At 50.9% G+C, this 11,173-nt stretch overlaps 2 protein-coding genes across 2 annotated transcripts; both read left to right on the forward strand.

The window, feature by feature from the left end:
- Positions 1–1,133: 1,133 nt before the first annotated feature.
- On the forward strand, positions 1,134–5,047 carry LOC100901810 (transmembrane protein 68). Its single transcript, XM_003738920.2, has 8 exons — positions 1,134–1,182; positions 2,385–2,553; positions 2,671–2,836; positions 2,973–3,160; positions 3,439–3,551; positions 4,343–4,464; positions 4,576–4,715; positions 4,829–5,047. Exons 2-8 carry the CDS (start codon positions 2,416–2,418, stop codon positions 4,913–4,915), a joined length of 954 nt encoding a protein of 317 aa, XP_003738968.2. The 5' UTR covers positions 1,134–1,182; positions 2,385–2,415; the 3' UTR covers positions 4,916–5,047.
- A 4,800-nt stretch (positions 5,048–9,847) lies between these two features.
- On the forward strand, positions 9,848–11,022 carry LOC100901953 (transmembrane protein 68; the record flags this gene model as incomplete). Its single annotated transcript, XM_003738921.1, has 4 exons — positions 9,848–9,985; positions 10,107–10,272; positions 10,410–10,597; positions 10,910–11,022. Coding segments are annotated over exons 1-4 (605 nt in total), but the record flags the coding sequence as incomplete, so codon positions are not given.
- Positions 11,023–11,173: the final 151 nt, after the last annotated feature.

An 11,173-nucleotide genomic window follows, 5' to 3' on the forward strand; every position in this document is an offset into this window, starting at 1 on the left:
GACGTGTATCTCGCAAAGACTGTCCAAAACAGCCTTACTAAAACTGGACAAGTGCAAGACACTGTATCTCAAGTCCGCCCTTGGGCTAAGCAGGAATACATCGAATACGTTCACCCTGGAGCTGGCAGGGGAGAAGTCCCTCTGTGAGAATTTGGAGGAACAGGGATTCAGATTTGAGGTAGAAGCCTGGAAAGAGTACGGAACGATAAGATCGGAAAAGAGAGCCAAATTCGAGACCGAACAATACGCATTGGGACCAGCCTTCACGGGAGAGGGATGGAGACAACAGAACAGACCCGACCGCCCGACGATTGTTAGAACCACTTATCATGGTTATCATCATAAAATCTGTAGGAGGAGAGACCTCTACACTGTAGCACACAGCGATTGTGTTTGTACATACTGTGGGAAGAGCAAAATCACCCGCCTGCACCTACTGGAGTGTGCGAAATTCGAAGGAATGTCACTCAATAGTATAGTTGGAAGAATTCTTGACGATTAAGCTGCATATACAATGCGAAAATAAATTCTAGAAATTATGATTCCAGCCCAACTGGAGTCACGATTCTGGATGCGGCCAATTCCTTCGAGTCGATATCGGAGCTCCTTTAGCCCGGATCGCCTCCAATTCACAATCATCTCTAGAGCGCTCTAGTTTATTTATTCACACTGATTATCCACGCAGACATTATCAATTCGTCAGCTCTGCTTGGCGTTTGATAGATGAAGGGGCTGTCGTCGTTCTCGCCCGGGAGTTGCTCCCGTACAGCGAGGGTGCTCGTTCGGAGCATCACTCTGCCGATACAGAAGACATGATTTCGCAGAATTGACAGCGTGGCGCAAGCGAAGGTGCGCGAAGATCCCGATCCGAGTCGACGCCTCATGGTCGCTCCCGAGAGGCAGGAACTGTCGCAACTTAAGTCAGAGTCATAATTTTCGGAGGAGAGACCAGTTGAAGGTCCTCATTGAAAGACGTTCCTGTTTTTGTCAATTGGAGTCAACGACGGCGGAATACTCGTTCTCGACTTCGGACCATAGCCAGCGTTGCCTTCGGAGGCTGGCGAGCGGAAAGCATGGTGCCTGGACCTCTCTCTTCCTTATCGCAGCCGATAAATTGGTCTTTCGACCTCAGCGTCCAAATGCAGCCCATCGTGAGTGATTCTCATCTCCCGATTATCACAAGTAAGAAGAGAGTCCCTAGTTTCACATTCTCGAGCGACGTGTGATCGGCCGAAGGAAGAGCCCATCCTTCAGATGTGGGGTCCAATGCACACGGAGCTTCCATACAACCGAGTTTCCATGCAGGAGTTCTGTGAGTTTGACTCCGTGAATCGCGGCGATACAATTAAACTTGATCGGTAGTAGGAGGTACATATATGTACGTCCTCTAGACGGCTCTGGTAAGCGTGGAGAAACGGTCGACGACCGCTTGTTCACTTGATCTCAAAATCTTCCGCGTTTTTGCAATATCTATGTAATGAAGTGATGTAGGGCGGAACGGCAGAGTGTCCGGCCGAGGCATGTTTCTCGTTTGAGAACTAAGCTGCTAGATTGAGAAATGGAGGTTCAGGGCTGATGAAGGTCGGGAGCCAGCAGAATGCGATAGCGAACGCTGATCCCCTCTCGACGTTGCGACGGTGGCCTCGAGGTGAAATTGATCATCGGTCCATACGATGTCGTTTCCTGACACCCACGGGAAGTGTATTGAGGGTATGAGAGACATGTCGGTCGTCTTTGCCGCATCGGCACTCCACATCACGCGGTCCCTTGAGCGGATCTTGCGCTCGGAGGGGGGCAAGCAGCGAGTAAATTCGCAACATGCGGGAAGCTCATTCCCCTGAATACTCGGAATTAGTCGTAGCCCGTCTGTTCGTCACGGTCGTCTCTCCGTTTTCTGATGCGAATGTCGCCTCGAAGGCCCTCATTGAATGATAGCAATTCGACCAGCTGGAAATAAGGAAGATTTTCACGAATAATCTGCGTATGAGACGATTAGAAAATACCTTCGTTGGAAGGGGGGGCACTCCATCGCTTGCCAGAATTCGAGGGTAGGATTCGTTGCGCGCTTACGAGACCAACGGTATAATTCTCGGACCGATCGCTGCAGTGCCTGGAGGCCACTCTGATCCTAGCCGCCTCGATGAGCATCAGCATGAGGAGACTTACGTCCGAATTTACTCATGGGACGTGGCCGTGTTGGTCGAGGCTGAGCTTGTACAATGTCGCGAAAGCTCGAAACATGATCGGAACGGCGCTTGTGGCCTATCGGAGCATCGCCGCGGCCCATAGAAGAAAAAAGCTGTGAGCATGGCTCGGCGGCCGAGGAAAAAATGATCTGCGAATCTTCCTCATGGTCGATATATGATAGGATTTTGAATTTTCAGTAGCTTCGGGAACAAGTGTGTCCCCGTCACAATGGCGAAGATCGATGATAGAACTTCAGTCCTGCACCAAGCCATCTGGTATCTGGTAACCCTGTATTGGATGGTAATGATGGCTCATCCATTCTTCGTGTGGTTCCTCTGGAAGTATTGGTTGCTTCGACCGCTTATCGTGAGCTCTCATGAGTTTGATATGATTTTACTGGTTTCCGAATTACTGCTCGATTATTTTAGAATTTAGGATTACCCGGCCCCTAATGGTGAAGGAATCTTCACGTTCTCCCCCCAGATTTGGTACGCCCCCTTGACGTTCTTCGTTGCATCCTGGTTGATCTGCTTCGCGGTTGCCCGCGTGTATATCTTCATTAGCAGAGCGACGATCGGCGCTTCGCTTGACGGAGCATACATGAAGCTGCAATTGCTCATCGCTTACTATTCCATCAAACTATTACACGGTCAGTGACGCTTTCGGGAAGGGGCAGGGAACGTTTACTGCTGTCTAAGCCTGTCTGATGCCAATCGATCTTCAGCTCGCTCATTTCCCTAATAGATGGCTGTCAGAAGAGGTGAAATTATTGTTCTGGATTGCAGGCATAGAAGTTCATGGAGCCGAGAACTTGCCGGAGGACGGCGGCCTCATAATTGCCCCCCACGCTCCCTGCTTGCCCATCGACATGCTCTTCTTCCTCAGCTACAGCAATCTGAAACTGGGACGCTCCGTGGGCGGTTGCGTCGACTTTACTTGGCATAAAAACAATTTCAGTGGACCGACGCTCGAGGTAAATTGAGATAGAGTGTCGGGTGAGTGCTTGAGCTTGAAGCTCCTTTGTGGTTCACTCCGGCGAGTGATATTCGTGTAGATCGGGTCGTCATCCAACCTAATCATCGAGAAACCGGTGAATTACCCGTACCAAGGTTCTGATCCTGCTTCGGAAACAGCGGCGCTGCTCTACAGAATATCCTTGCCTGGTCCATTCGAACAAAATGTATTCGGAGCACGAATGCGCGATTTTTGAGATAAAGATGAAGAGTATTTATTCTAATTGAGAAATTGTAGCTGTACGGTTTCAGTAGCGAGCCCAAGACGTTGATAGATGGTTTGAAACAAAATCGATTGAGGATGGTCTTGCCTGGAGGTGCCTACGAAGCCATGTTCAGCAGAAACTACGAGTGAGTAAAATGATAAGAGCTGAGAGGTTCTCACTTTGCCCTTGGTGTCTCCTACAATCTTATGCGACCGCTATGAACCGATGCTCGGGAAAAAACCAGCTTCATCGAGGAAGCCTCGTTTCATTCGATCATTGTCCAGTTTCCCGGAAAAATTCCGCTCATCCCGGTTTTTGAACTTGGAGGCAGTCGATTCGAATCTTCCTCACGATTGCGATGCTGGTGCTCAGGAAGAAATGCGCTCATGGAGCGCTGAGGGCGTGCTTATGCGGCTCCACGGCACGAGTTCTTGCCCGTGCAGAGCAGTGTATTCATCCGTGAGCTAAATTATGCACGGATTGATTTGAGTGAGTCCCGGGATCGACGCGAACACTGTTCATTCGAGGAGTCCCTAGTTCAACTGCACTCTCCGGGTTTCGAGTTCCTCAACTTCGCATCCCCCAATGGGGTTTGTACTGGGTGAGAGCAACATCGGAGATTCATCGTTTGACGGAGGTTTGCGCCCTTCGTCGCACGATTATATGATGAACTCTGAGGAACTTTGCGCTCTTGTTCCGCTTGAACTTACGCTGTTCTCGAGTCGACTCGCGTCCAAGTTCCATAGCATCGCATTCGCAATCGAGGAGGCATTCCTAAGTGATCAAAAAGGGAAAGGGTGAAGAATGAGAAACTTTTAAACTCTATTTCGGGCCCCCACCAGTGAATAGTTATTCGACGCAGTGCTCTGAGACTTATCGCTTCAGTCAGAACTGAACTGGCACTTGCGTTTTGTTTTCGAATTTCTCGTTTCTCAGGCTGGAATGGCGGGCTCGCCTCGGATTTGCGAGAGTGGCTAAAGAGACAGGGAAACCAGTAATCCCGTCGTTCACGACGAACCTCCAACATTCGATGCCTTTATTCGACTTTCCCATATCAGGTATTCGAAGCATATTTTGCGTAGACTTTGGGGGAGCACATTCACTTCAAAATGATGTACTCTACAAGCAGGGAGAAGAGCCCTCGCAGGTTTCAAGATCTTTCATTTCAGGTTTCATGAGGCGATGGTACGCTGTTTCGAAACGACCCTTGATGGTACCCAAAATCTACCTTCCGGTGAAAATGTGTATGCATTTCGGCGAGCCTCTTTATTGCGGACGGGATGAAGAGCCGGAGGAATTCGCTCTGAGGGTGAGTCCGACCCAATAGGCTTGCAGTTCGCAAGGACACTACTTCCGATCTCTCGTCTCTCGTCTCGACTGATATTTCCTCGGATCGCTTCCCACCTGAAAGCCCTCTTCCAGTGCAAGAAAGCGGTGGAAGACCTGCGAGACAGGCTCCAGCCGCCTCAGCGTTCGCTTCTCGCTGCTCTGATGCAAAGACTGATATAGCCAGGAGATGCGCGACTGCAAGTCCGGGCCGCAGCGATTGATCGTGAACTCGGAAGCGAATCTCCGCCCAGTGACGCCGGGAACGGCCCGCGGCTCTTCCACTTCGAGTCCTGCGCACTTGGTTCGTGAAGTGGGTAATCGAACCAATACGAGGTCCCAATCGCAATATTGTTGACAACTAATTCCGCATTTCGAATAAAACACGAAGCCGCGTTACTTAGTGTCGAGGCCTGTCACCGTCACTAATTGTGAAAACGTTCTCCGCTTTCGACTGACTTCCGCGACTCCAAATCCGAAGCCCAGCTTGCATCAGAGAAGGCAATAAGCTGATCCCTCATAGAAGCATCAGTGTACACGACGCCGAGCTCTAGATTCCTGTCACATTTTTCTCGACTCCACTCCCCGAGAACAATGTTCTGCGCCCTTTTCCCCTCGGAATCCATTCCTCGTGCTCTTTGCACCCCGGTTTTCAGCAGCTCTCTTCTTGGGGACCGAGTTCTCGCTGCTGTTCCTAAGAGGTTACACAGCGTCAGAACATGTCCGAGCTTTGGACATGAACTCCACCCTTGCTCTTCCGCAACACTCCTCCGACAAGCGCTTGTGGTCCATCTTCAACCACCCAGCAGAATTCAAATCTTACGTAGGTCAGATCCAGGTCAGTAGCGCATCCAGAGAAGGGGGCGGGCCGCCCCAGGCATCCGCTCCAGGGGCCTCGAAATGGCTCGAAGGAGGGCTGAAACTCCTTGAAATGTCTTGGCTCAAAGCGGACCACGCTCGCTGTTTCTGTACGGACCCAGCGAGTCCGATATTTCGGGAAGCTGCTTTCCTGGTCAAGCGGGGATGCAATCTAGACAGGGGAGCACGAGAATTCGAAGTCATGCAAGCTGTCGATCGGCTGATATTTTCCTCTAGTGGACTCGAACTCCCGAAAAGCATCACTCAGGGTATACGTAATGAATCGATCCCTTCCGTAGAGGTCAAGGGTCCTGGTGTCGTGGGGATTGAAGCACGAGGCGTTCGCTGATTTGCGGCAGGTGTCATGCTCTCGCTGTCACAATCATGCGGCGAGAAATGCCGATCGAAGGAATTGGGGAACTTCCGCCGTGCCTCGTAGATGCGGCGGCGCTCCTCCTTGGAACCCCTGCAAAAAGATACACGAAAAGAGTGAATGATAGAGAAAGACTGTGAAATACTAATAAAGACGATACGATCTCGAAGGTATTCCCCTTAAGAGTTTTCAAAAGTCACCTCGAACTCGACTCTCGTCGCGATCCCGACCTCTTGCTCATGGTCGCGAACTTGTGTGACGAACCCATCGACGAGGACTTGGATGCCCAATATCATAAGTGCCGGGGCAGTGTCCTTTCCAAAGAACTTCGGATAACTCTATCTTGCATACACTTCATATACACAGAGCACGCGTCGCGAATTCGGAGAAGCCTACCCCGCTTCACTTCGGGCAGTAAGACTCTTAATGAACATACCTGTGTCATTCCAGGACGAGGCTCGGCTCGGCGGAAAGAAGTCTTACCAAAAGTCCCAAATGATCGAAAAAGTGGATGCACCTGCACCCGCCGTCGAAATTGAATTATTTCGATGGTGTGGAATGTGATGACGAATGAACGACGGATGGCTCGGATGTTGTTCAGCCATGTCCTCTGAAATTCACGGTCGGCGATTCAGTGTCACTGGTATTCTCATTTCATGGAGGATGAGCTCGGTGGGAGTGTCACAGTCATCCTCAGACTGAGACTCCTCTGCGAGTATAAATGATGAACCTTGATCACGTTACAATCGTCTGTCGCGACACGACCGCGACGCGGGCTGTCCCGTGACCCCGGTGGAGAATCCATGCATGAGCTCAGGCCTCGCTCTAAATACGTATACGTATGTATACAGCGATACAAGGATGTGGCTCATAGCGAACTCGACTGAAATTGCAAATGAAGGACATATGCGAGACCCTCCCCTATTCAGGCGACCACCCGTCACCGCGGACGACCGTGAGGAGGAAATACACTCGCCAGATCCAATATTTCGCGCGTTTTTCCAGCCAAGTATCCTCGGGAACTTCCGGCCGGGCTCTGGGAAATACGAAGAATCTTCAGAAGCTGCGATTAGGCTCCCGGGTCTCGGACGTATCCTGGCAGATGGGTTCTTTCACTAGATACTATTTACCCGAGCCTTACACTGCAGTCGAATATCCGCTCTCCTTGGCCGTTCGACGAGGCAATTTTTTCTTCAGCTCTTCTGCCGAAGATTTTCCTCAACTCCTCTCTCATCCGCAGTCATAATTCCTCTCGGGAATCGTTGATTTCCGCGTCGATTCCGTACTCAGACCATGGGGGTAATGTCTTGATATATCCTCCCAGATATCATGTGGTAATTCATGAGTCGGAGACCGGAGTACCGCTCAAGACTGGAAGTTCCTGCTTCAAGCGTGGAATGTCTGCTGAAGGTAAACCGCAAGTGAGGGCTGGAGGCTCCCCCCGTGAGGTGTTCCGAGTTCACTTTGACAGCACGGCACCCTATACTCTCACTCTCGCTTCGAAGGCCCGAGCTTAGAGCGTACAGTCGCACAGATTCATCTACGGAGCCCCGATCGCTATCGCACTCCATGAACGAGTCACTCGTGGAGTCGACTTCCGTTCTACGAGCGTTACGGTCCATTTCACAGAGCCAGTGACTTCGCTTCTCAGGAACACACTTGCACTGCAGGTGAGGGGTCCAACAGATCAGCGACCGTGTCATCGTTTGAGGAAGCACCGCGATCGGCACTCGGGTTTCCCCCAATGTTTCCGCATCAGCAGAGGATTCCAGGAAAATCTCGATCTACAGGGAGCTTTCTGAGAGAGAAAGCTTCACTTCCTCATGATTTCAACCGAAATTCATTGTTTGTCGGAGCAAGCCGGCAAGCGTCGAAGTCACTCATGGAACTCGCGACGTATCGACCTCATGACGAAGTCGAGCTTCTTCCGATGATAAATCACATTCATCACATTCGGGAAACATGTTCGAGAACTCGTCGTGAGCGAGGTTCCTCTAGTGATCTTCGCTCGAGTTTTCCTTCCGCGAGTTCCTCCGATGACGTCTTTGGATCGATCGGGCTGTGTCTCGGATCATAGATTTCGAAGACAACGAGGAAGACCTCTAGACTCTTGATTTCATGTGTTACAGCGCCCGATGAATTTTTTCCCGTCACCGGGTGCCTCAGGCGGGAGTCCGAATCGCACAACGGGAATGGCAGCTCGTCGCAACGGTCGATGCACGACCGAACATCGCGTGAGAGCGGAGAAGCGACGATTTTCTCCACAGCCTTTGCCCTCGAGAGCTTGCATCAGAGAAACGGCACTAGAATGCGAAATCCTCCATCCGTCGGAGATAGGAACAATTCTCCGGCTGGACAACGCAGAGGGCTCTCGCAGTTCTCGATCGTATTATGATTTCAGCCCAACTGGAGTCACGATTCTGGATGCGGCCAATTCCTTCGAGTCGATATCGGAGCTCCTTCAGCTCGGACCGCCTCCAATTCACAATCATCTCTAGAGCGCTCTAGTTTATTTATTCACACTGATTATCCACGCAGACATTATCAATTCGTCAGCTCTGCTTGGCGTTTGATAGATGAAGGGGCTGTCGTCGTTCTCGCCCGAGAGTTGCTCCCGTACAGCGAGGATGCTCGTTCGGAGCGTCACTCTGCCGATACAGAAGACATGATTTCGCAGGATTGACGGCGCAAGCGAAGGTGCGCGAAGATCCCGATCCGAGTCGACGCCTCATGGCCGCTCCCGAGAGGCAGGAGCTGTCGCAACTTCGGACCATAGCTAGCGTTGCCTTCGGAGACTGGCGAGCGGAAAGCATGGCGCCTGGACCTCTCCCTTCCTTATGGCAGCCGATAAATTGGTCTTTCGACCGCAGCGTCCAAATGCAGCCCATCGTGAGTGATTCTCATCTCCCGATTATCACAAGTAAGAAGAGAGTCCCTAGTTTTACATTCTCGAGCGACGTGTGATCGGCCGAAGGAAGAGCCCATCCTTCAGATGTGGGGTCCATTGCACACGGAGCTTCCATACAACCGAGTTTCCATGCAGGAGTTCTGTGAGTTTGACTCCGTGAATCGCGGCGATACAATTAAACTTGATCGGTAGTAGGAGGTACATATATGTACGTCCTCTAGACGGCTCTGGTAAGCGTGGAGAAACGGTCGACGACCGCTTGTTGACTTGATCTCAAAATCTTCCGCGTTTTTGCAATATCCATGTAATGAAGTGATGTACGGCAGAACGGCAGAGTGTCCCGGCTCTGATTCCTCGGGCCGGCCGAGGCATGTTTCTCGTTTGAGAACTAAGCTGCTAGATTGAGAAATGGAGGTTCAGGGCTGATGAAGGTCGGGAGCCAGCAGAATGCGATAGCGAACGCTGATCCCCTCTCGACGTTGCGACGGTAGCCTCGAGGTGAAATTGATGATCGGTCCATGCGGTGATTCACGAATAATCTGCGTATGAGACGATTAGAAAATACCTTCGTTGGAAGGGGGGCACTCCATCGCTTGCCAGAATTCGAGGGTAGGATTCGTTGCGCGCTTACGAGACCAACGGTATAATTCTCGGACCGATCGCTGCAGTGCCTGGAGGCCACTCTGATCCTAGCCGCCTCGATGAGCATCAGCATGAGGAGACTTACGTCCGAATTCACTCGTGGGACGTGGCCGTGTTGGTCGAGGCTGAGCTTGTACAATGTCGCGAAAGCTCGAAACATGATCGGAACGGCGCTTGTGGCCTATCGGAGCATCGCCGCGGCCCATAGAAGAAAAAAGCTGTGAGCATGGCTCGGCGGCCGAGGAAAAAATGATCTGCGAATCTTCCTCATGGTCGATATATGATAGGATTTTGAATTTTCAGTAGCTTCGGGAACAAGTGTGTCCCCGTCACAATGGCGAAGATCGATGATAGAACTTCAGTCCTGCACCAAGCCATCTGGTATCTGGTAACCCTGTATTGGATGGTAATGATGGCTCATCCATTCTTCGTGTGGTTCCTCTGGAAGTATTGGTTGCTTCGACCGCTTATCGTGAGCTCCCATGAGTTTATATGATTTTATTGGTTTCCGGATTACTGCTCGATTATTTCAGAATTTAGGATGACCCGACCCCTGATGGTGGAGAAAATATTTCTCCACGCTCTGCCCTCAGATTTGGTACGCCCCCTTGACGATCCACATTGCATTCTGGTTGATCTCCTTCGCGGTTGCCCGCGTGTATACCGTCATTAGCAGAGCGACGATCGGCGCTTCGTTCGACGGAGCATTCATGAAGCTGCAATTGCTCTTCGTTTACTATTTCAGCAAAATATTACACGGTCAGTACGGCTTTCGGAAAGGGGCAGGGGACGTTTGCTGCTGTCTAAACCTGTCTGATACCAATCGATCTTCAGCTCGCCGATTTCCCTTATAGATGGCTGTCAGAAAGAGGTGAAATTATTGGTGTGGATTGCAGGCATGGAAGTTCATGGAGCCGAGAACTTGCCGGAAGACGGCGGCCTTATAATTTGCCCCCACGCTCCCTGCTTGCCCATCGACATGCTCTTCTTTCTCAGCTACAGCAATCTGAAACTGGGACGCTCCGCGGGCGGTTGCGTCGACTTTATTTGGCATAAAAACAATTTCATCGGACCAGCGCTCGAGGTAAATTGTGATAGAGTGTCGGGTGAGTGCTTGGGCTTGAAGCTCCTTTGTGGTTCATTCCAGCGAGTGATATTCGTGTAGATCGGGTCCAGAGCTGTTCGCCGCGTTCTGGATACTAATCGGGTCGTCATCCGACCTAATCATCGAGAAATCGGTGAATTATCCGTGCCGAGGTTCTGATCCTAGTTCGAAAACAGCGGCGCTGCTCTACAGAATATGCTCGCTTGGTCCACTCGAACACTATGTATTCGGAGCACGAATGCGCGATTCTCGAGATGAAGAGCAATTATTCTAATAATTGAAAAATTGTAGCTGTACGGTTTCAGTAGCGAGCCCAAGACGTTGATAGATGGTTTGAAACAAAATCGATTGAGGATGGTTTCGCCTGGAGGTGCCTACGAAGCCATGTTCAGCAGAAAGTACGAGTGAGTAAAATGATAAGAGCTGAGAGGTTCTCACTTTGCCCTAGGTGTCTCTTACAATCTTATGCGACCGCTATGAACCGATGCTCGGGAAAAACCCAGCTTCATCGAGGAAGCCTCGTTTCATTCGACCATTGTCCAGTTTCCCGGAAAA

The sequence above is a fragment of the Galendromus occidentalis genome, unplaced genomic scaffold (assembly GCF_000255335.2).
Source record: "Galendromus occidentalis unplaced genomic scaffold, Mocc_1.1 scf7180000076360, whole genome shotgun sequence".
Taxonomy (NCBI): Eukaryota; Metazoa; Arthropoda; class Arachnida; order Mesostigmata; family Phytoseiidae; genus Galendromus; species Galendromus occidentalis.